The sequence below is a fragment of the Candoia aspera genome, chromosome 1 (genome assembly GCF_035149785.1).
Source record: "Candoia aspera isolate rCanAsp1 chromosome 1, rCanAsp1.hap2, whole genome shotgun sequence".
NCBI lineage: Eukaryota > Metazoa > Chordata > Lepidosauria > Squamata > Boidae > Candoia > Candoia aspera.
In genome coordinates, this window is record NC_086153.1 from 305,370,693 (window position 1) to 305,397,309 (window position 26,617).

At 38.6% G+C, this 26,617-nt stretch overlaps 1 protein-coding gene across 2 annotated transcripts in view; it reads right to left on the bottom strand.

Annotated features, from left to right (window-relative positions):
* Positions 1-314: 314 nt before the first annotated feature.
* CCDC88C (coiled-coil domain containing 88C) overlaps positions 315-26,617 on the bottom strand; it is a 113,218-nt gene continuing 86,915 nt past the window's right edge. Inside the window, exons 15-30 of one of the 2 annotated variants that reach the window (XM_063290236.1) lie at positions 25,346-26,416; positions 24,372-24,499; positions 22,880-23,021; positions 21,395-21,541; positions 19,958-20,119; positions 19,143-19,420; positions 18,418-18,561; positions 16,804-16,990; positions 16,095-16,240; positions 14,661-14,750; positions 12,023-12,261; positions 6,309-6,482; positions 5,531-5,596; positions 4,937-5,005; positions 3,983-4,284; positions 315-2,520 (exon numbers count right to left, since the gene is read on the bottom strand). In XM_063290236.1, the coding sequence (XP_063146306.1) occupies positions 1,507-2,520; positions 3,983-4,284; positions 4,937-5,005; positions 5,531-5,596; positions 6,309-6,482; positions 12,023-12,261; positions 14,661-14,750; positions 16,095-16,240; positions 16,804-16,990; positions 18,418-18,561; positions 19,143-19,420; positions 19,958-20,119; positions 21,395-21,541; positions 22,880-23,021; positions 24,372-24,499; positions 25,346-26,416 (4,359 nt within the window). In that variant the 3' untranslated portion in view covers positions 315-1,506. The remainder of the gene's footprint in view (positions 2,521-3,982; positions 4,285-4,936; positions 5,006-5,530; positions 5,597-6,308; positions 6,483-12,022; positions 12,262-14,660; positions 14,751-16,094; positions 16,241-16,803; positions 16,991-18,417; positions 18,562-19,142; positions 19,421-19,957; positions 20,120-21,394; positions 21,542-22,879; positions 23,022-24,371; positions 24,500-25,345; positions 26,417-26,617) is intronic. The other variant, XM_063290235.1, reaches the window with a different exon arrangement.

The following is a 26,617-nucleotide window of genomic DNA, read 5'->3' on the forward strand; positions in this document are numbered from 1 at the left end:
ATCACACATTCACAAAGCCCTTTCCATATAAGCTGGACAGACATCCTCTACTTAGATGAAGCACTGTATTGCACTCATGCAAAGTCAGAAAGTAATGGACCATTCCATTAAATATAACTCAGTTTCTTCTCAATACCTACCCACCCCCTCAAGGAGGAATCTTACAGCGAACTTGCATTAAGAAGAAATTTTACAGAACTTTGTTAACAAACAAGTTACAGACACCTACATGGAACTTGCCTTCCCCAACATGACAGCCTCCAGATGTGCTGGGACTGTAATTGATTGGGAGAAAGTGATAGTTTTGACAGATATTTGTATTTTAAAAAGTCTTTATTACAGGTAAACCTGCTCTTTTCACAATGTGATTGCTACAAACTATGACACACTCTAGTCGCTGGTTGTGTGAGATCCATTACAGATTCAGTATTTTCTGTCGTAAATCACAAATCCAGAGAAGTTTTGTGGTGTCAATCTGTTAGAAAGAAGGATTTCTTTATAAGCAAAACAACAAAGCAGGAGATACGCACAAGAAGCCAATTAAACTCACAGAGTAAAATATTTCATCTGGGCATAAATACGATTTCATAAAAATACGTATATAAATGGAACTTGGTTTCTACAGATCGTGCTGACCAAATTAGAACCAAGGCCTGAACTTGTAATTATTTATTGAAATAGTTTGCAAGTTTCAACACTGCAATAGCCATGAGCATCATTAAAAGAATCTCCTATATATCATTTAGACAAAAGAACTGTACACATTAGGAGAGGAGACTGACTGTACAGACTCTCTAGGCAACCGGTGGAGCCATTAAGTAATTTAATGCACGGAGTAGTAAACAGATCAGTCCAGTGCATGAAAAGTTGCCACTTAAAAGAGACCATGCCCCTCAATAAGGGGCATTACTTCCAGTGTTTTCAATAAAAATATCAGACATATATAAAAAAGTAGCATCTCTACTGCACTCTAGTGTAAGTACAGCAAAGAAGCCAGGATGTTTAGAAAGCCTCTGACTGGTAATGAGATAACCACCAGTGCAAAGGCAGTATGCTTGCATCATGCTGCTTTTAACAACACCCAAAAGAACATTTCAGATTTGTAAAAAGTTGGTATTTAAAAATAAAATGGAATTGTCTTAAAACTGAGTAAGGCTTGAGCTCAGTAGACAAACACACAGATACAATTTCCCAAACAGTAAAAGAAGAAAAGGGCCTGCAAAAGGCGCAAGAAGACCAAATGGTAAGCACCCTGTATTATGGTGAGCATGATCCTAGATTTAAAGAGGAGGAGGAAGAGGAGATGCTTAAATCATTCAAATAGTCTTCTAGACATGAGAACTGTTCCAGTTTTCAATCTCAAGTATGCTAATACACGTTTCTACTGAACTGTAAAGCATCCAGAGGACAGTTAAGACCACAGTGTTTAGCAAAACTCCCAGTGTCACCCAATTTTCAGTAGTGAAGCATATCTTACACAATCCTTGGCAAAGCGGAATTGAGGAGTCACACACAGCCATATTCATACCAAACAGTTTGCTGATCAACGGGGGGATCTGGTGATGAAGGGGGGTTCTTGGAACCAAGCCCTCTGTTTGTTTCCTCAGTGCCCCCTGCCAAAACTTTAATTTCTGGTGATGGATTTTGGCATTTGGCAACACAGATGTCAGTTGATCCAGCTCCTTGGGGATTGTTCCCTTCTGTACTGTTGGGAACAACTCTGACAGGAGTCACAGTGGCCACCTCCCCACTCTGCAACAATGGCTTGGATTTGCTTTTAGATGCATATTGTGGAGAACAGTGCTGTTCCAAATCTACTTTTGCCCGTTCATGTGGTTGAGAGGAAAGATTATCCTTAGAAGTGGTGGAAGAATAAGAAAATGGAGGAAACAAAAGTGACTTCTCATCTTTTGGAGGGGCAAGAGAAAGGCGCCTAACATCAAGCTGTCGACAGCGAGAATCAACACTTTGCAAAGAACCCGTTATCTTTGCAGACTGTGACCTCTCTCTCAGAGAGTTTTGAGAAGTAGAAGCTAAAGGCAGTTGGGAAGTCTGGCTTTCTGAGTCCTTGCCTATTTGGATATCTGCAGTCACAGTCTTTGGAAGACTGTCATACCGTCTGTACACATCTGGGCCAGTGGCTCTGAGAAGATCTGCTGAAGCCAAGCTATAGGCCCGGTTCAGTGATGCGCTCTGCCTGCCCATGTTATTGTTCTGCTGAGGGGATGCCAATGACTTTGATGCTCGACTGGCCTGATTTCGAGAGGCACGAGTAAGCTTGTTGGAGTTTGCCCCAAGTTCTGACTCTGACGGTCTAAGATTTGGTTTCACGTAGTGGCCTGGTTTAGTTGGCTTTCCATCTTCAGCAGCGCCAGGCACCTTTATAGTTGGAGTGACATAACTGGTAGGTGTCTTGCTTGGCTCCTTCCTGTGTGCCTGAGGAAAGTGACCTCCAGTACATGGAAGCTCACTGGCTTTTCTGAAGTAGTCACTCAACAAGTCATCTTTACTGGATATATCCTAAAAAGAGGGTCGGGGGAATATGAAACAAAATCAGAATCTGAATGAATAGCCATTATTTATTTACCACAAAATAGGTATTCTTCATATAAGTTACATATAGCATGAAATACAAAACAGTTTTAATGCAGGGTCAGAGCAAACTTAAGTTATTTACAACCAGCTGCACCTATGCATTAGTATCCACAGCCACAGATTTCAGTTTATTTGCCACCATAGGTGCAAGCAGACACACAGAAAGAATCCCCAAACGTTTTGAAGTTCTTGGGTAGAATAATTTTCAAGCAGAAAAGAGAACACATAGAGGGCAACATAAAATGTTTTAAACAACATGCTTGTATAGTCATAATTTAAGAACAATCTGGTATAACATCCAGACCAAATGGGTATTTTAGAGCTGGAGCATTTCCCAACGATTCCAGTGAAGCAGGGCATGACTGGACAGCTACTTTCCAAAATGTAAACAAACTTAGGACGCATCTCTCAGCATGCATAGGCAGTAGAATGTTTAGCGGTATTAATGAAGCTGCTTATTTTAAAATGTTTTATTAATATCTACGGAAGATCAGCTTAGATAAAAACCGGGCTTCATAACTGAGTTGCATGCTAACCATATTGAGATTAATGCCTGACAGTGGCATCTGAGTATGCCTGGAGTGAGAATGAGATTGCAATCTTAAATTAACATAAATACAAGCCCATTTTAATTGTACATAGAAATGGACACTTTATAAGGATTACAGCCTAATGGAAACAGTGAGATCAGGAACTATAGGCTGTTTTCTTTAAGGGCCTCCAGACATTTCATCCTAATTAAGGAGTCGATATTCTTTTTGAAAATGGACATTTCTCACAAAATTCCTGCCATAGAGGGCATGTCAACTTACCAGGAGACAAACCAGTGAAATTGTTTTTTCAAAACTCTTTCTAGCCTTTGAGGTTGCATTCTATCTTACTTTTGTTTCCCCCCCATAAAACAAGCAAGCAAACAAACACTGGGGTGCATTCTTGCAAATGAATAAAATAAAGGTCAGAACTTTGTCTGCATGCCAGTTTAGCCTTTGTTATTTCTATTTAAAAGGTATACTGCAGTAGTAAGACATCCATATGTATCAAACATTGCTCACCCCTACTCTAATAATACTCCAATAACTTATACACTTTACATTTACCTCCATTCTGCTTCCTCTGGTGGCAAATAAACTGAAATGCTATAATTACCTACATACAAAATTAAGCATGCTAATACATCATTCCAATTAACAATAATGTCCATGAATTTTATCAACAAGACTATACACACACACAGACAGAGTGAGTCTTGGTAGTGGAACTACACACAGGTTTATCGAGCACTCAGAACCACCAGGGTCCCATTGTATGTAATCTAGCACCTCCCTTTGATGATTCTTACCAGCTTCCATCCCCATACAAAAATGTGTTTTCTGGATAATTTGCTTACATTCATTGGAGATAATCTGTTGCTTTCTTCAAGGAATTCTTCTAAGGTTACCATCTCATTACCCGGAGAGGCAGATTGGTGCTTAACAGATTGCTTCTGTATTTGATTGCTTTTCTGAGATATATCACAGAACAACATGCCATTCTTATTAAATGAGGAACTGTGCTTAGTGTTTGAACCCACAACTGCAGAAGAGGTGGAACAAAACAGACCATCTCTAGGTGTGCCAGGCATCTCTTTCATTAGCACCATGTCTTCGCTGCTAAAACTTTCTGATCTGTCATGAATATGGTCAAAAGATCCTGTATCAAGAGATTCAAAGACATCAAAGTCACCTTCTTTTATTCTATTAAAAAAAAATACTTGAGCACATAGGAAGGAAATAATTAAATAAATGTTATCTTTGCGGGGGGTGGGGGAGTTGACTAGGAGATATGTGTGTGTGTGTGTTTCTTTTTCTTTTAATATAAGGGGGTGGAGCAACTGTATTTAGTGATTTTTATAATGTGCCAATGGAATGATTTATAGAAGTAATGTGATTTTGGTTTAATATAGAGTAAAGGATTGATTATGGAAAATTTGTTGTATATCCTTGCTGTTAAAAGTCAGAAGTCACCTCTTCTTGTAATTTTTTTTAAAATTTCTTTTTTGTTTTCACACTTTTTTATTTTTTTCTCTTCTTTGTAGGTTTTTTTTGCTTTTTTGTAGTTTTTATCTTTGTCTTAAATCTAATTATAAAAATATTTGAGCACATCCTTATAAATGGGCTAAGGACACCCTAGTTATAAATGCAAATATTGATTTAATATTTGCATTCCATAGAATCTGCATTCTATGGAACAAGAATGCAAGCCCTGCCCAAGAGATTAAGATTTAATTTATTAAATCTTAATCTATTCCTGCCTAATAATTAAGGGACTGTAGTACATGAATATTATTGTGAAAATATCATACCTTTCAGGTTTAAAGGGTTGCTGCTAGTGAATGCATTTTCTCTGTTCTCTAAGCTATTTGGCCCAGACACTGCAGGAAATTTTAAAAAGAAAAAGAAAGAACAGAAATAAGAGTCTGAGAGGAGTCTCAGCTTCTGGGCTATATCAGGTTAGAAAGAAAGAAGGCAGTGTTTCTCCATCACAATAATCTCCCTCTAAAATCAACTTCCTGGAGAACATGGGTCAACAGTAGAGCAAATGCTTTGCAGGCAAGTGTTTCCAGGTTGGGGCAGAAAAATCTCTATCTGAAAACTATTACCTGTCAGTACTGACAGCAAGGGGTAGATGGACTAAAGAGCCTCAGTATCAAACAGCTGGTTATCTTCCAAGAAACATCTTCAGTAGTAACAAAGGAGTCTATATTTCCTTTCAAGTTATGTTATTTTGACGCCTAAGAATTGGGGATAAAACTTGTCTCTAAAGTAGGATTTTCCTACCTCATTCCTCCCATTGCAGCTACCTTCTTCTGAGAAAGTAATCCTGAACGTTTGAGGTTCACTCCCATCCAACCCCAGGATCAGAATCAAAGGCAAAGAGGAAACCAGCCTTAACTTACTGTGCTGCTTATTGGAAAACTCTGCCTCAGGGGAATTTTCATACAGGTCACCATCTGAATTATGGCCTGAAAAATGTTAACATTTTAAAAGAAATGTTTACTCTTTGGCATGTGATATGCTTAATTGGCTAGTATAATGTGAGCCATTAGCTGCAGGACCGCCTCTCCCCGAGGACATCTTTCTGTCCCACCCAAACAGATAGGGTGGGTACGCTCCAAGTCCCTTCCCTTAAACATTGCCATCTTGTGGGTCCTCAGAAGCGTGTCTTTTCCATTGCAGCCCCTGCCCTATGGGACACCCTCCCCCTTGATATCCAACAGGCTCCTACCCTTCTATCCTTATGGACAGCACTTAAAACCTGGCTTTTCCCCCAATAAAGGGGAACAGGGCAAGGTCTAGGGTGGGACGAGAAGGTGGATGCATCAGAGAAGTGTGGCTGCGATGCCAGGTTTTTCTGCTTTTAGTTTTATATTGTTTATACTGTTTTATTGGTTATCTGTGATTGTCCGACTTGAATGTTTTAAAGAATGAGCTCTGATTAGGAGGCCTTCACATTCCAACTGTTTTCTAGAGTGATCTCCATGAAATTAGAAGTGGCACAGACAACGATATCTGTTTTACTGGCTACCCAGAGTTGTTTTAAGATGGGTGGCTATATAAGGTTATAAATAAATAAATAATATTTTCTTTCTTCCAAACTTTATTTCTCAGGGACAAATAATACCTTACTGAAATAGAATCCCCAATGAAGTTACTGTAGACAAGCTATACATATACCTTTCGGTCTGTTTGGTTGTCTAGAGATGGAGGTAAAAGTTGAATAGGTAGTTGGAGCAAAGGAAGTCCTGGAATTTGACTCCACATAACACTGTTTAATAGCAGGATCAGTTGCATTTTCAATGTGGTCACTGCTGCCCCCACAGTGAGAAACTCTCTTCAGATTTGAATCCCCTAACGTTGAATGGGAACATGTAGAAACATGTAGAAATAAGAGATAGGTACCCATTGCAGCAGCATTAAATTATGCTGATTTTACAGTGCTTTCATTTATAGTAAGATATTATGTATTTCTATCCAGTTTTCCAACCTGATGTCAGATCAGCAAGCAGTTAATGAGTGACAAAAGAATGAATAGCCCTTTACACATATTATGAAACAGAAGGAGCTATATATACTGTACATCGTATGACTGGGAGGTGGGGAGGAGTCACAGAAATTACTCCAAGGCTGAAAACTTAAGCGCAATTGTTTTGGAGTAAACTATACCAAATTAAGTGGAATTTACTCTGGAGGAACATGTAGAGAATCACATTGTGCAAATACTGTTTGGTTAAGCTTAACAATAAAATGTAACTTGAGTAGGATTTGGCCTCTAAGACTCTGTTCAATATTTCTATTCAACATCTGCAACAAATCATGTCCTTTAGGGATTTCTGTTGCTAATATGTTTTTATACTGTGATCCAATCCACTCTACTAAACATATTTGCTGTAGTAATGAAGCAAGATTCGTTCAGTAATATGGGGGAGAACTGAATGCTTTCTTTTCTGGAAAAATTGTCCTACTTGAATGTTTTATGAGCTCTGATTAGGAGGCTTTCACATTCCAATTGTTTTCTAGAGTGATCTCCATGAAATTAGAAGTGGCACAGACAACGAAAACAACAACTAAGCCCTGGGTTATTTACAAAACTTTTTTTTAAGTCTGAGAAAAATATAAGGAGACCAAGCTGCTCATCTAAAATTATATATATAATTTCTCCTGCATTTTAGAAGCTCCTGAAATCACTCATCCCAAAACTGGTCTAACAGCATGGAAGTTTTTAAGCCAAGTAAAACAGCAGAAAGAGGAAAAGAAAAGGCACAAACTATTCCATGCTATTGAAGTAGTATGCCAGACATAATAAAGCATGCCAGAGCTGAAGCAGCAGAGGACAAATAATTTCATGTAGCTTCATTTAGACATGCATCTGCTGAAGATAGTTAGTGCATCATTCTGATGCATTGCTATGCTATTTAGTGTTAGCTGGCTAAGCATAGCTGCAATTGTGGCTGTTTACTATCAAACTCCAATGGTGTTTGCTCATCACAGGACAGAAATCAACTTTAATGCCTATTTTTAAGATACGGCTGGTTTAGCATTTTAAAAAAAGCAAGACAGATTATTATCAAGCTATTTTTATCAATGGCAGGTGTCTTTGCATTTTCCTGTTTGCACTGCAATTATATTAGACAACAGAGAAGCAGCACAATGGATATAGGAGATACTGGTGTTAGGAGAGCTATAGTTAATGCAGAATAGAATATTATAAAAAGGATGCATTGCCAGTGACACAGCAACAGAAATCTATTCCAACATCTGGACAGGACATAAGGCACATGGGCAAATCTGCAAAGCATTAGTGCAGTACACAACAAGTTCACTTACGCAGTATGTGCACCATCACCAATAGCACTTGCAAAAGTATGGGCACGGTATCTCATGCCCCATTAAAGTGTATGGCACTGAAGAAATGTTCCACATTGTGCAATAAGGTCCTTCATTTTACTGATGGGAAAACGTTGTCCGCGTTGACTTGATTTGGTCTTGGATTTACTCTGTCTCAGTTATATGCTGAGCATCTATGATTGTGTATAGAGGGCCTATAGATTTGATTTATTTAAAAATAAAACACTGGAAATGCATTGGAAATAAATAATAAGAAAAGAGGTTAGAAATCTTTGGTTTCCAAGAAAGAAAATGGTTCATTAGGAGAGGATGGGGTGTCAGAAGATGACCAGAACCGGAGGCGATTAGAGAGAGATGAATTATTCGATGGAGACTTAGGAGACTTCTCTTTGGGCTTGCTTGTGGTTCTCAAAAAGGCAATCTTTTTATGTTGAGCTGCTAAATGTTATCACCCAGAGACCCCAGAAAAGAGAAAAAAAAGTAACAGAAATAACTAAAATGTAATTTCAAACATCCAAGAAATCTGTTAACATGAAAAAGGACTACGCATTCTACACCAGATAAGCTTTACATAAGTAGAAAAGTACAGCAGCAGCCTCTAGTACAACCTTTCTCAACTGGGGTACCATGAGAGATTGTGACTGGGAAAAAATCCAAAAACAACATTTTCTGAACTTTGCACGCCATGCACTGCTAGCTGTAGATATAATATTTTTTTATGCAGAGGGTCCCTGAGACTTGGAAATTATTTCAAGGGTTCCTCCACAGGTAAAAATGTTAAGAAAGGCTGCTGTAGCATTTATGATTAAACATACATCATAATTGCATACTTGCAACAAACACCTTCATAATTATTTATTTATTTACTCAATTTATATAGTCACCCATCTCAGTTTTATGTGACTCTAGGCAGCTTACAATAAAACAAATAAAAATGCAAAATACAAAATACATAATATAAAACAAAAATAAAAACACACAGCAGCTGGGAATGATCTAACCTATCTTCCATACAACCAGGAGATGGGCTGTAACCCATAAAGCCAAGTTTTCAAGGCCTTATGAAAGGCCAACAAGGATGAGTCAATCTAATCTCAGGGGGAATGATGTTCCAAAGGGTGGGTGCCATGGCAGAAAAGGCTCTCCTTCTGGGTCCCACCAGCTGACACTCCTTAGCTGATGGTACCTGGAGCATGCCCGTCCTGCCAGATCGGTAACTGGCACCAGTAACTGCCCGTGCCGTGGCATTTTGCACCAGCTGAAGCTTCCGAATATTCTTCAAGGGCAGCCCCATGTAAAGTGTATTGCAGTAGTCCAATGTGAAGGTCACAAGGACATGAGTGGTCATGACCAGGGTGCAACAGACTCATAGCCCTAAGCTGTGCAAAGGCCCTCCTAGCCACAGCAGCCTCCTGCTCTTTGAGCAGGAGCCATGAGTCCAGGAGGATCACCAGATTGTGCACCAGGTCTGTCTGGGGACAGTGCCACCCCATCCAGAATCAAAGATAGAAGGTTCCTGGAACCAGGAGGTCCAAAAGCCAAGAGCTGAAGCCTGTTGCGCCCTATCCAGGCCCACACAGGCTCCAGGCACTGAGACAGAACCTTCATGGCATCACTCAGGTACCCTGGGATAGAGATATAAAGCTGGGTATCATCAGCATACTGATGATTCCTCACCCCAAACTGTTGGATGACCTCACCCAGCAGTTTCATGTAGACGTTAAACAGGAGGGGAGAGAGTACAAAGCCCTGAGGCACCCCACAAAGGAGGGGCCACTGGCTGGATCTCTCCCCTCCTATCAACACCAACTGGAACCTACCCTGGAGGAAGGAGGAGAACCAGTACAACACTGTGCCACCCACCCCCAACTCCTGGAGATGCTCCAGAAGGATACTATGAGAGATAGTATCAAAAACTGCTGAGAAGAGTAAGGATGGACACACCACCCGCATCGAGAGGTCATCCTAGAGTACAATCAATGCCATCTCAATCCCATACCCAGGCCTGAACCCTGACTATTCAATATAATAGACTAAACTAGGAATATGGTGTGCTTCAGATTCAAAGCTGAAAAGGGGCTCTGCAATATGTGTAGGTGTACAGCCTTAAAGAAGCTGCATCTTCTTCTGTGCTCAAACCCACTCTGAAGCACCTTGTCGGCATCCTCTTAACTTAAATTGTTATTTTCCTGGGAGTGCACAGCTACCATGTGGGCTCAGGAAAATACTGTTTCTTTAAGGACATTCTGAAAAGTCAACATGCATGCTCATCCCTACCCCACAACACCTTTTTTGCTTTGGATCTGAAGCATAGTACATCCCCAGTCTAATCCAACACACATTTCTTGACCAAAGCATCATAAAGCAGGGAATATAAACAATATTCCAAACAATTCAGAGTTCAGATTTGTATGTCTTAGCAAATGCAACCCATGATGCACCATGTTTGGACTTGCTCGGTAACTTAGCTTCCATAATCCTCATTTTTGTTTGGACTTTCAGGACCAGTTCCAAATAGGAAGAATGGAATAACTGAGACCATCAAAGATATCCCACATCACCCTGATCCTGAATTAACTTATGAATCTTGTGCATTATATAGCATCATTACAGATCAAAAGCATGTGTTAGGATAATCAACATAATTTCCTGGTTTTGTGGCGCTTGAGTTAACGTAAGATAATCTTAGCTCTAGTCTATTCCAGGAATGTTTTTAATTGAAGCAATTATTTATCCATCAATTATTATCAATACAGTCTACTCAGTTCTTTACTGAGACAAATAATACAATAAAAACATATTCAAAGATCATATATTACTAAGGATCCTTCACATTTTTTATACTTGGGTCTGTGTTGCTACTGCTTTTCTGTTTGCTCCCTCTGCTGTCACCAAGTCAGACTACACTTTCAATGCAGAAAAATTATACAGATCTACAAACAAACTTTGAGGAATGTTTTTGCTTTGTGGAAATGTCCCATAAAGTGAAAAATACCCATCAATGCAATTAGAGGCAGATCTTATTAAATAGAATGCACCTAAAAATCACAGTATGTAGCTGAAAGCCCTAACACTTGATAAACATGTAGAATTAGCATGTATATTATGGCATATAACAGTTGTACAATAGTTCAATCATTGATTTATACAGATCTCCTTATAAGAGATCCACAAGACTGTTTTAATGAAAAAAAAATACAAGTCTAAGAACAGCACTACAATCTTAAAAGAACACAAAAAGAATACAGAAAACAACAAAATGGCAACAAAAACAACTCGGTAAATCTATGGTGTCATAATAAAAATGAATCTTCAGAACACTGAGGGCTCAAAAGTCACTATAGAAAAAGCTCTGTTTGTTGCTGAGGATTGTGATGCACTTTGTACTTAACTATAAAAAATAAGTCTGCACTGCAAAAAAAAAGAAAAGAAAAGAAAAGAAAGAAAAAGAAACAAACATCTTTGTCCTTCTAAAAGAAGCACTTGGTTAATTTTCAAAATTCCAGAGTGGCATGCTTGGTCCTGAAGCTGGCAAGGAACACCATGCCAGCAGACTCTTGCTATTTGCACAAGAGCAGACTGGTGTCAACAATCCTACCCTTGAAGTCCGTATTTACTGAATGGATGAAGGGAAAGGGAAAACAATTTAAAGCCTATACTTTCAGTATGGAATGCCCACCTCCTTACATTTCTTCTACAAAATAGCAAGATCTGACCATCTTTCTGAAAACAGAATGCACCACTCTTCTCTCTCTGTAAACTTTACCTCATAAGGTGGACTATTTGGCTAGCTCTTTCACCTAGGTTCTGAATCACATTTTGTTAAAATGTCCAAGAAAACATATTTTACCTGCTTTGTTTAAAATAAGTGCATTTAATTTTTACTGATTTCCCATAATTTCTATGCCAGATAGAAGTGATTATTAATTGTAGCTGGATTACAAACCCAACATTTTCTTAATTAACAAACCTTGTCAACAAAAGCTAATCAAGATGGTGCTACAGAGCTAAGTCACTCAGAGCCAATGAAGTGCAACACCTACCTCTGGCCATGGGTCCATTCTTATGCTCTTTGTCTTCCATGGAGCTGGACTCTGTGGAGGTGTTTTCCAGGCTCTTCTGCTGCTTGGGCAGCTGTGATGGAGACTGTGAACCTGTTGCCTCCATGCTTTCCAACTGAGGCACAGAGCCATCTGCTGAAGATTTCAATCGTTCTCTGGTTGACTCTTTCTTCGGCTTTATGAATTTAACCAAGGCTCTGGCTGCTATCCAGTGGTTTTTCCTGTTATGGGAAATTTTTAACAAGAGAGCAAACAGCAATATTTTTGCATTTTAACCAACACAATGCTTCGCTTAATGTTCTCAGTCTATAGAGCAAGGAAGTCAATAATCAGATTCAAAGATTTATGACCTAACAGAGGTGATAAAGATGTAGTATTTCTCAATTCAGTTGCTCATAAAGGCCCTTTTTGATTGTTAATGTGGCCATAAAAATGAAAGGGGTCATCATATAAAAGATCTATTTTAAATCTTTTTTGTAGAAAACTGGAAGTTCCTTATTTATTTATTTGACAGATTTATAAGGCCGCCCAATTCACACCTGGTGACTCTGGGCAGCTTACAGAATTAAAAACCATAAAAACACGATAGACCCCCCCCTGGTGGCAGCAAACACATTCATATCAGCCACTTGATTGGCTCCGAAGCTGCCTGGGGTCCCCAGGCCTGTTGACAGAACCATATCTTCAGGGCCTTCCAGAACAGGAGCAAGGAGGAGGTCGATCTTATATCTGGGGGAATGATATTCCAAAAGGAGGGGGCCACTATGAAGAAGGCCCTTTTCCTTGGCCCAACTAGATGTACCTCCCTAACTGAAGGGACCTGCAGCATACCGTGCCTCCCCGCTCTGGTGGGCCAGGTAGATGTGACTGGGGAAAGGTGGTCCTGCAAATAACCTGGCCCCAAGCCATGTAGGGCTTTAAAGGTGATAACCAGCACCTTGAACTGGACCTGGAAGCAAATTGGCAACCAATGCAGCTCCCACAAAAGAGGTGACACATGCACAGGTCTAGGCTTGTGCAAAACTATGCAGGCTGCTGCATTTTGAACCAACTGAAGCTTTCAGATACTTTTCAAGGGCAGCCTAATGTACAGCACATTACAATAGTCCAAACGGGAGGTGACTAGGGCATGGGTGACTGTGAGAAGGGCCTGTTGGTCCAGGAATGGGTGTAGCTGGCACACAACACACAGCTGTGCAAAGGCCCTCCTGGCCGGGACTGCCACCTGCTCTTTGAGCAGGAGTCGTGAGTCCAGGAGAACCCCCAGGTTACGCACAGGGTCTGTCTGGGGCAGTGCAACCCCATCCAAGAGCAAAGATGGTAATTCTCTGGAAACCAAAGAGCCCTGAACCCATAGCCATTCCATCTTGCCAGGGTTCAGCTTCAACCTGCTGCTCCCCATCAAGACCTCAACAGCCTCCAGGCACCAGGAGAGGGTGGTGACCCTTATGACCAATCTAATTACAAACTAACAAAAATATTTTACCAATTCTCCCTGAGCACAGTAAAAACATAAGCAGTGTCCTGCTGGGTAATCCCCTGGCCCATCTAGTTCAGTATCCTGTTCTCACAGTGGCCAACCAACTGCATAAGGAAGCCCACTAGTCTCTCAGCAGGTGGCCTTCCAAGGCAGTCACACTGCCATTGAGGCCAGCAGCCACTGAGCCCCGTATCTTCCGTGAATTGGTCCAACCCTTTTTTGAAGCCAGCCAAGCTGGTAGCCAGCACCATTTTGTGGTAGCAAATTCCAAAGTTTAATTACAGCTTTTGTCTGTCCTGATTCTTCCAGCATTGTATTGCATTGGGTGACCTCAGATTCTAGTGAATGTTTGAAGTAAATTTAATATTTTTCTTCCACTGAAATTTCCACTGATTTATTGTTGCTATATCATTCCAGTCTTGACCGCTAAAACAAATAATCCTTTTTTCAAAATGATGTTGGAAATGTAACATGCAGGTTGGATTGTGTGTTTGTGTGTGTGTGTGTGGTGGCAAGGTTATAAAGCCCAAAAATACTGGAAAATGATTCATTGTAGAATGGAATAAATTTTGAAAGTTGCAATTCTACTGCAACCTGAGATTCTTACTAATTCCACTAAACCATATAACCCTTCAAAATATACTGAATTAGCATTGTATGTTAATAGTTGCAAGGATTTTATATGCCTTTTATTGGAAAATACCTTTAATTCCCTCTTCAGAAGAATGGCTAACTAAATTGTGTGAGTATGCCTCGATGTCTAGATTAACTTTGTATTTAAAAGTAAATCCAACATAGAATTTAATTCTAATCGGAAACCATTCTTATACGTGGAATTGTGTCACATCCAAAATTTGGGTTTTAGAAATCGTATTTTAATTTGATGTATGATTTACAGTACTGATTTAATGTACTGTCTACTATCCATAATCTGGTTCTTGATTTGGATTAAATAGAAACCTACAGGTAAGTGAAGGCTTCCTCATTTTCTCACTTACAAAAAGGGAAGAGCCAAGAGCACCTGGAAGATTTATTCATATCTCAGCTTATTAAATCAAAGTATGATGACTGAAATATAGTTTGTATCTTATGAACTGCATGTCATAATTAATAAGACATGTTTTAATATATATAACTTACTTTTTGGGAGCTGGATCATAAAACCTGTACTGATCCATTATTTTCTCTTCCAGTTTTTCTTTATGTCTCCTTAAGGCATTTAATTTATCACTGTTAAAAACATACAATGAGGAGAAAATTAGCAATTCACAGTTACTTGCCGAGAAAGTAATACAATGATAAAAACTGAACTATCATACTTTTCCAGAAGAAAAAAAGTCAATATCCCTGATAGCAAGATGAAAAATCCTTCTCAGGCCATATCTAATTTAGATATACTTAAATGTAGTGTAGTCCACAAATTGGACCTTTGGATTCCTTACCCGGCGTGAAGTACCAAAAATCACACTGAAGTTCCAAAAATCACACCAAATCAGAAGACTGAGTTCACACTTTATTGTAGATCTACACTAAAGGAGGTCTCCCGTGCAAAGGGGTGAGAGCCCAGAACAAAGGCAATCAACATCTTTTATAATCTCTAAAACTCATTATCACAAGTGCCATCTAGTAGTTAGAGCTTCTAACTGGTTAACTTCCTAGCATCTGCGCAAAAGCCTCTGCATGTATACATTTCTAATTCTGCAAAGCTGTTCAGGTGCTGATCACGCTGTTCTGCCTCCTGGAACAGGGTCCATCCCCACCTCAGGCTCCTAACTCACCCAAGGGGGTGGGGGGCAAAGGAGAGTGCTCCTTAATGAAGATGGTTCACTTTGGGGCAAATCAACACAGGTACCTAACAGGTTTGGTATGTAAGAATAAAGCTTTCTCAGCTAGTGTTCAATTAAGCGCCTTTGTTCTTTTCTTATCTTTGAGGGCAGTGGTGGGTGGCTGCGCTATCTCATAGCCCCTGGCAACATTCAGCACAGCTGCCGCCAGACTCCTTTTCCTCCTCTGATGAATGAACATTCTGATCTCTAACTGGGCCCAACAGTAGGTATGTTTAAATTAAATATTGCCTGAAAAGTATTCCTGTAAGTTGTGTGTGTGTGTGTGTGTGTGTGTGTCTGTCTATCCATCTATCTATCACAAAGAAACTGGTATCACTGCTTGCTGAGACAAAGTCTGACTTATTGGTCAAGCATTACAATACACTGCAATGCGACTGTCTGGACTACGACAGAGATTACACATCGAAGCTCATATAGGACAGCACCTCATGCATTACTTGTGCTGGCAGCAACAGGGATTGGGGGTAAACCTTCCATTTTTTAACCGAATGAGATGGTCTTAATGAGTCCAGTGGCTGGCACCTATTTTCATGCCCAAGCATCAGACTAAACGTACGCGAACTGCATGCTCAGGCTTAGCAAAATCATTCTGCAGTTGCAGAGAAACCCCCTGAGTTGCTTTTTGGATGCCCTCAGTGATTTAAAGTTTTCCTGCTCCCTCGTCCCCATGATAAGATATTAATCTCACGGGCCCAAGATCAGTATGCGAAGGGATTGCTTCTCTTACATATATTGCTTCTGTTCCTCGTGGTACTGTTCTTTATTCTCCATGTTCTGCTCCAGCAACATTTGATTCTGCTGGCTCAATAGCTGGATCTGACTGAGGAGATGATGATTCTCTTCCTCCAAGTTTCCTTTCAGTCGCGCAAGCAGCTGTTGAACAGACATATCATGGAGGAGTTTTCTTTGCACGCATTTGTCTACATGTTGTGAAGCAACCAAGGTAAAGCCTCTCATTTATGGAAAATCTCTGCTCAGTGATTGGTTCTTTGAACTCCAATACCAGCCAGCCACTATACAACCACCAGCACTTAAGATACACAAATGTAACTATATGCCACTGAAAACACTGAGCAAAATTAGACATAATCAGTACTAAATATAGTCAGGGAGAGTTTTAAGGGACGTTTATGGAGTTGAATTTTTATCCTCCTCTTTTGCTGCCTAGTAAAAGTAATAAAAACAATTCTAGGAAGAGGGAAATGGAGGTTTAGAAAGATTTTGCTCTCTACTGTCACCTTGCTTTAAAGACCTCTTCCTCCCACAATTCAATTTTTTAGGATTTAACATGAATTCTAATCCTAGCCCATGCATTTTCCCTTGACATTCAAAAGTAAATCAGTTCCAGCAAATTATGCGTGCTATGTCTATTGATCTACAGAGAGATTTTCCCGAGCCTGTAATATTTTTGGATTTTCATAACCTATAGAACTCACCTCACAATGGTTGTCCAGTTTGGTTAAGGTGATATCCATAGTTTGGTGCTGTTCCTTCAGTTCATCATAACGAGCTTGCCAACGGTTCAGTTCTAGTTGAGAATTATTCAAGGATGTCTTCAGCTCCTTAGTGTGAATATGAAGCCCTTCGTACTCAGCTTTAAGTTTGGTGTGTGAGATGGTCATCCTCAAATAGAAAAGCAAAATGCTCTCATTCAAATTCACAACAGCACAATCAGTTCTGGTACTTTTGTAGGTTTTAAATCTAGGTAAGCTCTAGAACTAAAAATTGGTTTAATTCATTGTTTTTTAAATTTACTAGACATATACTGTATATTTGTATTCCAAAAACATGAATATTTCTAATTATCCTATTATGTTTCTTTATATTATAATCATATTATTATAATTATTATTACATAATATGATATAACATCCTATTATATTTCTAAATATTAAAGGAAATTAATATGAAAGGGTGACACAATTCTGTGGTAAGACCTGTTTGTTATCGCTTCACATCCTTTATTTTAGCAGAATAAATTCCATGATTATATGTTATCTTATTGAGAAATATTATTTTGTTGTTTAAGGACAAATACTATACTAAACCTTGATTTAAGAGATATTATATGGGAGGGGGTATCTGTTACTTCAAAACCTCTTTAAATTCAAATTTGTCATTTGCATCATTTTAGAAACTGATTTAAGTTTTGCAATGACATTAAGTTGTGCAATAAGGTCATTACCCAAATACATTAGTATTCCAATGACGTAAATTGTCAGAAATAATTAAAATGTAACTCAATCATCCAGTCTACTTTGGATACAACCAACTTAGTCCACTATTTGAGGGACAACGTCTGGATGCAAATTACATCCTTAATCTAGTAAAATAGGTTTTACTGTACTGGGATTCTAGCATGCCAGTCTTATTATATGAAATGTCTGTAATTCTTCAGTTCACAATATTTTAATATTGCACAGAACTTTCCTAATTTCTATCTGTTGCTGGAGGATGGTTCCAGGGGCCAAAGCAACAAGACACAGGGCAAGTGATAAGATTTTCATCTGTGTAAAAGAAAAAAAAATCCCTTTACTTAGATTTTTACCCCATCATAAGTTTTTATTGGTTGAACTTGGATACTGCTTTTTTATGCAACATTCATAGTAACTTACAGGAATTAAAAATGAAAATGATAAAACATAAGAATAGAACCAATGCAATTAAAATCCATGCAAAATTAAAACCAATATTATTATAATCAAGATCAGTTCAACTAACAATTAAAAGCAAGATAGGGTTTTGCCATTTTCCAAGGAATTTGGAGTGTTAGGAGAGAATTCCACAGCGTAAGGGCTGCCTGGCAGAAGGCCCTCTCCCACAACGTTGATGAGCAGATTTATACCAGAATTCAAGACTTTTTAGAGCAGTTAATGAATTAATAAAGTAAAATTCTCCTCCATACTTAGACAGCTATTGTAAGTAAGTGTGGCACCGTAAGCATAAATGTTAAGGATGTTCAGCCAATAGGCAGTCACTTGTATACATTTCTAAGAGTGACATGGATCAATCAAATTATTCCAGCCTACAGCATTTCTGAAAATAGATACCGTTCTAGTTCTTCTCTAAGTTCCTGGTTCTCCGCAGCCACTATTGTGCTTGTTCTCTTCTCCTGTTGTAGAACATCCTTTTCTGTCTTTAAAATCATCTCCATCTCTTCCAGTTTGGTTTTGTGTTCTATCAAACTGCTGTATCTGTATGAAAACAAATATGTATCTGCAATTTTGCCTTAAATTATTGCCACAATCAGTACAGAAAGCTGAAACAAGATTTTTTTCTTTAACAATAAATTTTGTTCTTCTATACTTAATGCAAATTTCACCCAAAGTTAAGCATTTCTAAGCATGTTTCATTTGTTTCCATTCAAATCAACAGAACACAGACTGTTGAATTTTGTCTACACTGATGTAGTTCAAATATATCTCAGCATATAAATGACAAACATACTGAGGCATGTATGAAAGTTTCAAACCAATCCAATTTAACAAAAGAGGGCACAGTATCAATACTTTATTAAAATAGCTATTCAACCATTTCAAGACAAGTTATTTTGAATGGATATGATGGCTGTGTTGATAACTTTGCCCAAAAGGAAGTATTTTTTAAATTATATTTGTTACACTTAACTTATGCTTTAGGGACATCATTTGGACATCACTGGCTGTAATGATCATGAAAACCAGATTTTTAATTTCACCATATGGTAAGCTTCCTTCCACCACCCGTTGCTATTAGCTGGAGACACATTTCTATTGTGAGGTAAAATTCCTGTTACCTTCCTCTGAGATCTTTGTGCTCCAAGTCAAGATTTTTGTGCAAAGTTTTGAGGCTGCTGTGCTGTTTTATTAGTGTTTCATATTCTGTAGACTGCCGTTCGTGCAGCAACACAAGGTGTTCATGATCTTGAAGAAGGGACTCATACTCTGCTTTGAGCTGTTCTTTCTGCTTCATCAGGTTGTCATATTCGTTTTCCTTGGCCAGCTGCTGATTCTGGAGTAATGTATTCTGGGCCATCAAGGATGTACTCTGGGAATTTAGGGTTGAATTCTCCACCTAAAGTTTCTCAAAGAAAATGACCAATATACTATTACAAAGGGATCGATCCAGTCTTGCAGTTGCCTACTAAAACATATGTTTACTGCTCCTCTTTCCTACCATCTCTCTGCTCTACTCCTTTAAGAATCTCCTCACCACAGCTGGCTTACTCCCAGGATTAGAACTACATAGGTATGGAATTAAATGAGAGCATCGACAAGCTCCATTTAGTGAAAGCTAATTTTAAATGCAACATGTTTTCTTTTTTCCTTTTTTATCTATGTTTTTGGTTTCTTACTTTTTATCTTGTCTTTGTTTTTTTTTAATATTAGAACAAAGCAAAATAAAGTGTTTTATCAAATCAAATCCAAACATTTCCCCATTTTCTCAAGAAGTAGGCTACTCAATTCATGCTTTGCAGGTTGGGAAAGGAAGATACGCCAAGCTGACCTTGAAAGTAATTTGGATCAATGCTAGAAAATGCCTATTTTGTCCTTTCTCTAAAATAAACCACCTAGAAAGTTTCAGACAGAGTTGGCCAGGACGTCTCCTGACCTGGAGCTTAGCTGTTTGTGTTTGCATTGTAGTGTTGTGCTCTTGAAGGAAAGCATTTTGCTTTTGCAGTGTCAGGATCTGATTGCTGAAGGAGCCATTCTGCATTTCCAAATGTTGTAGTTGCTCCTTAAGAAGTTGTGTCTCTGTATACAAGGCTGCATTCTAAGGAAAAAACAGAACTGATAAGGCAGGAGAGAAAAAAATGCTCACACATTCTGAGATCAGCTGATATGTAAGGGGAGTCTCCATCAATGGAGGGCAGGAAGTATCTGCAGAGTTTGCTTCCTTTTCCCATAACCAGAAAGAACATCTGGCTACAACAGCTAATTGTTCTAAGACTGCAGAGCAAGAAAGAAACACTCTGGCCTCTGACACTGGTGAGGGGACAAAAAGTCACAGGGATGCCACGCCTCTGTCTCAGGAAGTTCAATTTAGCAAAGAAGAAACCAACCTGGTTCCATCCATCAGCCAGAGAGAACGCACTGTTTCACTTGCCTTTATCTGCTTATCTTTTTTGCTTTTTGTGAAATTACTGCAGAAGATTGTCAGCTAGGACTTGCCTTTTTAATATCTGTACATTCCTTAGAAGATATGAGGTGATTTATAAAGGATGGTAGTTCCCAGCCTCAGTCCAGATTCTCTGTGAATTCTGCCTCAAGATCCAAAATGACCAAAGTTTTGCTCTATATCCAGCAGAGTGGGGGCTATTGCTATCTGTTGTTGTGTTTGTGCCAGACAGCATCTCTCATTCAGCGGCTTCTGAATTGGGAGCGCCTGCAATCTGCACAAGAGGATGGGTATTGGGAATGCCTGTGTTCTACTGGCTGACAAGGCAACTGCACTCATAATGGCCATATTTCTGTTTTCAGGTAAAGTTACAGTGAGGTTGTAGGACTGTCCATTTCCATTTTTGAACAAACTGTTCACAATAAAAGTGCTCCAGCATCCTCTGCAGAGTTCTTGTCAATCCAATTGTTGTAAAAAAAATGCTACCACCCCATGCAAGGAAGAAAGGTCTTCTCTGCCCTTTTTATTCAGGCAACTTCACCGACCTCCAACTTGAAAGAAAGGTTTCCTTTCTTTCATTTTAAACTTTCTAGATATTTCCTTTCTCTAAAATAAACCACCTAGAAAGTTTCAGACAGAGTTGGCTAGAATGGCAAAAGCTACAAGCATAAGGACGATAAGGAAAATAATTTTAAGAATTATTCATAGGGGGTGTTCATACACTATAATATGCTTATGAAGAGAAATTCTATACAAATAAATGCATATTTACTGCAGGTTAGCACAGAATGTGTACAGAACCACAGATGTATGGTGTAGGCAGATACAACTCAAGCAGTTCATAGACATGTTCAAATATAACCCAATAATGAATGTGTGAACTGTTTGTAACCTAAAATGGATATAAGCACACACAGCCAAGCATCTTACGTTTCTTTCTAATTCTATAGCTCTGTCCTTCACTTTGAGAAGCTCCATCGTTGCTTCCTTCTGACAGTTTTCTGATGGTTGATTCAACTTCTGCATAAAAGTTCCCTCTACTTGCTTCTGCTTGAGACATGCGAAGTCCTTCCTCATCTGTAAATACAGGCAAAGGTTGCAACATATACAGTATTTATTTGAAAAGAAGATGACCCAGAATTTAAGATAATCCTCCCACAAAAACAGGATTAGATAGGAAAAAAGTTTACAAATACAGTCCAAAATCCTACATTGTCAACTATGTTTATCAAGTTCCACTGAAATGAATTCTAGAGATTTTCTCTCCAAAAGAAATGCGTGCATGTCACCCAGTTGTGCATGTGTTGTCTGTCTGTCTGTGTATATGTATGTATGTATGTATGTACTGTATGTTTTCTGTATGTATATACACTGACCAGAGGTCACAGCCAAAACTATGCAAGGCCAGAAAAAAAAAAGTGCAATACTAATTGAAATCATGACTACTGATTAAAATTCTCTGCAAATAAAACAAGGCACCTGCATGAGTAAAATTAATTGATCTCCTATCTGGATATACACACAAACCGTATTTTAATTCACAAACTATTGACTCGCTCACAAAGAGTCTGTAAAAATCCAGGCTTAAGTAAGCATCAGACTTTAATGGTTATTGCTGCCAAGCAAGTATGCCTAGACCACTGCATACTGAGGATGAATTTGTTTAGATCAGTTTACTCTGGGTAAGCTGGGTAGAAACTGGAAAAGTGATCTTGGTATACTGAACTGCAACCTCTGTGCAAGCTTACTCTGTAGCTAAATCCCAATGAATTTGATAGTTTTTACTTTTCAGGTAAGAATCCATAAAACATTAGTCCTGTTCCATTCATGTGCTAGGCATATTCTCTTTTCTTTTTCCTTCACATATAGAAGAGAGTAAATGTCTGTAATGCAGAACATTTCCACTATGGATTGATGGATTACCAGAATCTTCTACTCAGGAGTCTGTTTTTTCATTCATGTGCAGAGTCTCCATGAATAGAAAAAACTGTCCATTGTAGACATTCACTTTCTACATGGGGAAGGCAGTAAGAGCAGAGCTGAGCATGCCCCCAGTTCCTCCTGCTTTCTGACACTTGTTTTCATTATTTGCACCTCCTAACCATCCCTTCACTTTGAACGGTGTCTCCCTCTATTCTCAGTAAATGTAAGATGATTCCCTCCAAATTACAGGTAATTATTTAGGAGAAATCCTCTTTAAATAAATATCATGAAATATAACCATATTGAATACAGAACTAAGCCATAAACAAAAACCATAGACCTTCATCAATAGATCAGAAAACACAGGATCAAAACCACTCATTTAAATTAGGATGAAGAACCTTGGTTATATCAAGGTCTGCATTATTTCATGGGTGATCTATCAGGGGCCACTTGCTAGTATTGAGCATTGTTTCTGAGTCTCTGTCTTACCATGTTTAGTTCATTCTGTAACTGTTGATTCAAGTTAACAAACTCTTGCAGTTTGGACTCCAATGAAACGATTTTATCTTCTTTACTAGCTAGTGTCGTCTTTAGAATGCATTCAGTTTGGCTTTCCAAGATTTTGTATTTCCTGAGGGATATTAAGGACAACATGTCAGTAATTGAAAAGACAAGGAAGCATAAAGGCCGTGCTTTACAAATATTAGCTGACTGCCCAAGATTTACTTTATATTAGTACAGATAGTCCTTGCTTAACAACCCTAACTGGGACTGGCAACTCCATCACTAAGCAAAGTGGTCATTAAGCAAAACATCCCATCCCATCAGGTGGTTAGCAACAGCAGTTCTGGCAGTCCTAGTTGTGGCCGTTAAGTGAGACATCATGAGACCACGACTTGCAACCTCCTGCCAACTTCCCCATTGACTTTGCTTGTCAGAAGCTGGCTGGGAAGGTCACAAATGATGATCACGTGACCGTGGGGATGCTACAACAGTTGTAAGTGCAAGGACTGGTCATAAGCCACTCTTTTCAGCACCGTTGTAACTTCAAACAGTTGCTAAACAAATGGTCATTAAGCGAGGATTACCTGTATTCTATTTTCTCATCTGAAAAAATCAATGAATAAGATCAATGTACAATGTATAGAATTGCAAGCGTTAGATTGGGGTAAAGATTGTCCCATGCAAAGGGGGATACACTAGAGGAAAGCCAGGATGGGGAGAAGTACTGTCATCCCTGACAGTGATGATGTCCTGGGGGCTCAAAAATCCCTGGGTGAATCTTCCAATACACCTAAAATGGTTGCCATAGATTTAGATTTTTTTTAATTGATACAAGGGGAAAGCATTCAATAAGTAATACATATGTTTGGTTAATTTGATTGTAATTGATTTACATATTAATTAATCTTAAATTCATTTTTGTCCTGATCCTTCTTGCTTTTATTCTGGCCCCCTCCACTTGCTGGAATGTGGTATTTGGACCACCACCCACAAGCTGAATGCAATCCTTGATCCAAAAAAACTTGCATACCCCTCCAGGCAGTGACTGGAAGAGGCAGTGCTTCTACAGAAAGTTATGCATTATCTAACAGAAATCTTTCCAAGTGTTATACACCTACATCTATGCAAAATTGTTTCAGCAATAAGTAAAAAGAGAAGCCTTGGAAGAAAATTATTTTAATTTCCAAGAAGCCACAATTTAACCTTCAATGCACAATCAGTTTCAAGATGTCTTTGCATGCTCTTCAACTGGCAGTTTTGTTGCTAATTGTGGGCCGTTAGTTTAAATGAGAAAGCCACTTGCTTAACACATCTAGATTAGATAGGGGACTTTCTTTCAACTACAGAACAAATACAACCTCCAATAGCAAAGAAACACAAGTGCCTAAAACCTAGAAGAGAAAGAAAGGAACAGAAGTTAAAACTCAAGCGCAGAAAACCCTTCCAGACTCTCATCAGAAACAAGCTATCTGCTCACTTGTCATTGTTGCCATTATCCTCCTGCAGAAGCAGCTCCTTATTTAATCCCATCTTCTCTAGTTCTTGGTCCAATTTATCCATCTCGCTAGATAACTTCTGGCTCTTTAACTTCTCAAGAACCAAATCCTGCAAACAGGAACAGTGATGACAAAAAAATAAAGCAATAATTTCCAAGGCTATTAAAAAAGAATAGTTAACACGTACACAATTTTACTGTGAAGTAACAAAAATGAAATAAAGAAAATGTGTTAATCAACGTTTTACAGATGTAGCTGCATTCTCATGAAACCTTCCTGTTTCAGGAAGATGGTTATTAGGTACATAAGGGCTTTAATCAAACGTCTTCTACAGTTATCTGCTACTCTTCAAATCTCTTGGACTTCACTTCTCATGAACAATGAGGGACTAGAGCAGTTGTAGCCCAACATATCTGAAGAGCAACAGATGTCTTTGGAACATGATCTTCCATATATGGATGATCATCTCTCAACTTCTATGCAACACCTATGCCTTTTCCCTACAATAAAGCAGCTACTCTGTGGCAAGCAACGATTAAATGAGGAAGCCTACTGCAATTTCTCATTTCATTCAAATAAAGAGAAGCATTTTCATCACTTATCGAACATCTCAGTATATTAAAATTAACTTGACTGTATCAGGTAATAATCTGCCCTATCCAAAATACCCATAGTTCATACAAAGACTGCTTATGTGCCATCATACAAAGAGGCTCCATGAAGTTGCAAAAGGCTTGTACATACTACAGCGTAATAAACTGAACTTCAATGTTAAATAAATCTCTGTTGTACTTGAATCAACAATTAGCTCCCATCGGTGACTGCAAGTCACAGGAATGTAATTGTCACCTACAATTCATCCTACTTCTTGAGACACAAGTTGTAAAGCTTTTAATTGCCACATCCTGTTTTCCTAATTCCTCATCTGGATGGTAGGCAGTAAAACTATGCTTACCTCTCGCAGAGTAGCTAGTGTTCTCTTATCAATAGTAACTTGCTTCTGGAGATCTTTGTTGTTCTTTTCAAATTCCTTCATCTTATTTGATGAATCTCTGACTCTAGCAAGCTCTCTTTCTAAAATCTTGTATTCTTTCTCAATTGCAGTTAATTTTATAGTATTCTCATCCAAATTAGCATCTTTGAGCTCCACCTGCTGCCATAGTCTCTTTGTCTCTTTTTCCAGTATCTTTTTGTCTTTATCTAACTGGAACACTTCTTGCTCCAACAGTTTCTTCTCATTTTCCAACCACTGCACCTGCTTATTTGAGATCCTCAGTTCCTCTAATTTTCTCTGAAGACTTTGATTGTCATCTTCAACACCCTGGAGTTCTTTTTCCAACTGCTGAACTTTTTTATTGCTACTTTCTAGAATTTGCTGCAGTCTTTGATTCTCAGCATTCATACTCTGGTAACTAAGCTCCAACCTTTCTGATTTCTTGAGAAGAACCTTCAGCATGTCTATGTTTTTTTTAAGTTCCTCCTTTTCATTTTCCAACTCTTTGTTTTCTGCCTCGATTTGGGCTACTTTTGTAGTGGTGAACCTCATAGTCTCTATTATTTGCCTGAGCTCCAGGTTTTCGTCATCTAGCTGTTTATTATCCTTTTCTAAATTGTCCAGCTGGACAGAAACATTGTGCAAAGTATCTAGAGACTTTTTCAGCTTCCTGTTCTCTACTTCCAGATCCTTGTTTTCTTGTTCAAGTACTTCTACTTTCTCAGTGGTAATTTTCATGATTGCAACTTGTTTGGCAAGCTGCTCATTCTCCCTCTCTAGCCGATGAAGCTCTTTGTCCATTTCTTTTACTTTTTCTACTTTTTCTTTAACTTGCTCAAAATCTTTTTGCAACTGCTTCTTCTCAAATTCAAGCTTACTGAGCTTGCTATTGCTCTCAGTAACTGTCTCATGAAGTATTTTGTTTTCTATTTCAATGTTTTTCACTTTGGCCTCGGTACTGACTTGAGATCTCTGTCTTAGAGACAAAACCATTTGATTCAGGTGATCAGTTTCTTTTTCTAGGTCTTTTATCTACATTCAGAACAAAAATAAGATGATCCATTATATACCAGAAATTCACTCTTGCAGATTTCATATTAGATAAAATAAAATATGGATTAATAAAATGAAATACAGATTGTTTTAAACTACATTACAGCAAAATGTATTATCAGAAAAAAAAGCTGTTGTTAGTGCTTTGTTCTAATTATTCTCCTAACACTATGATCCATA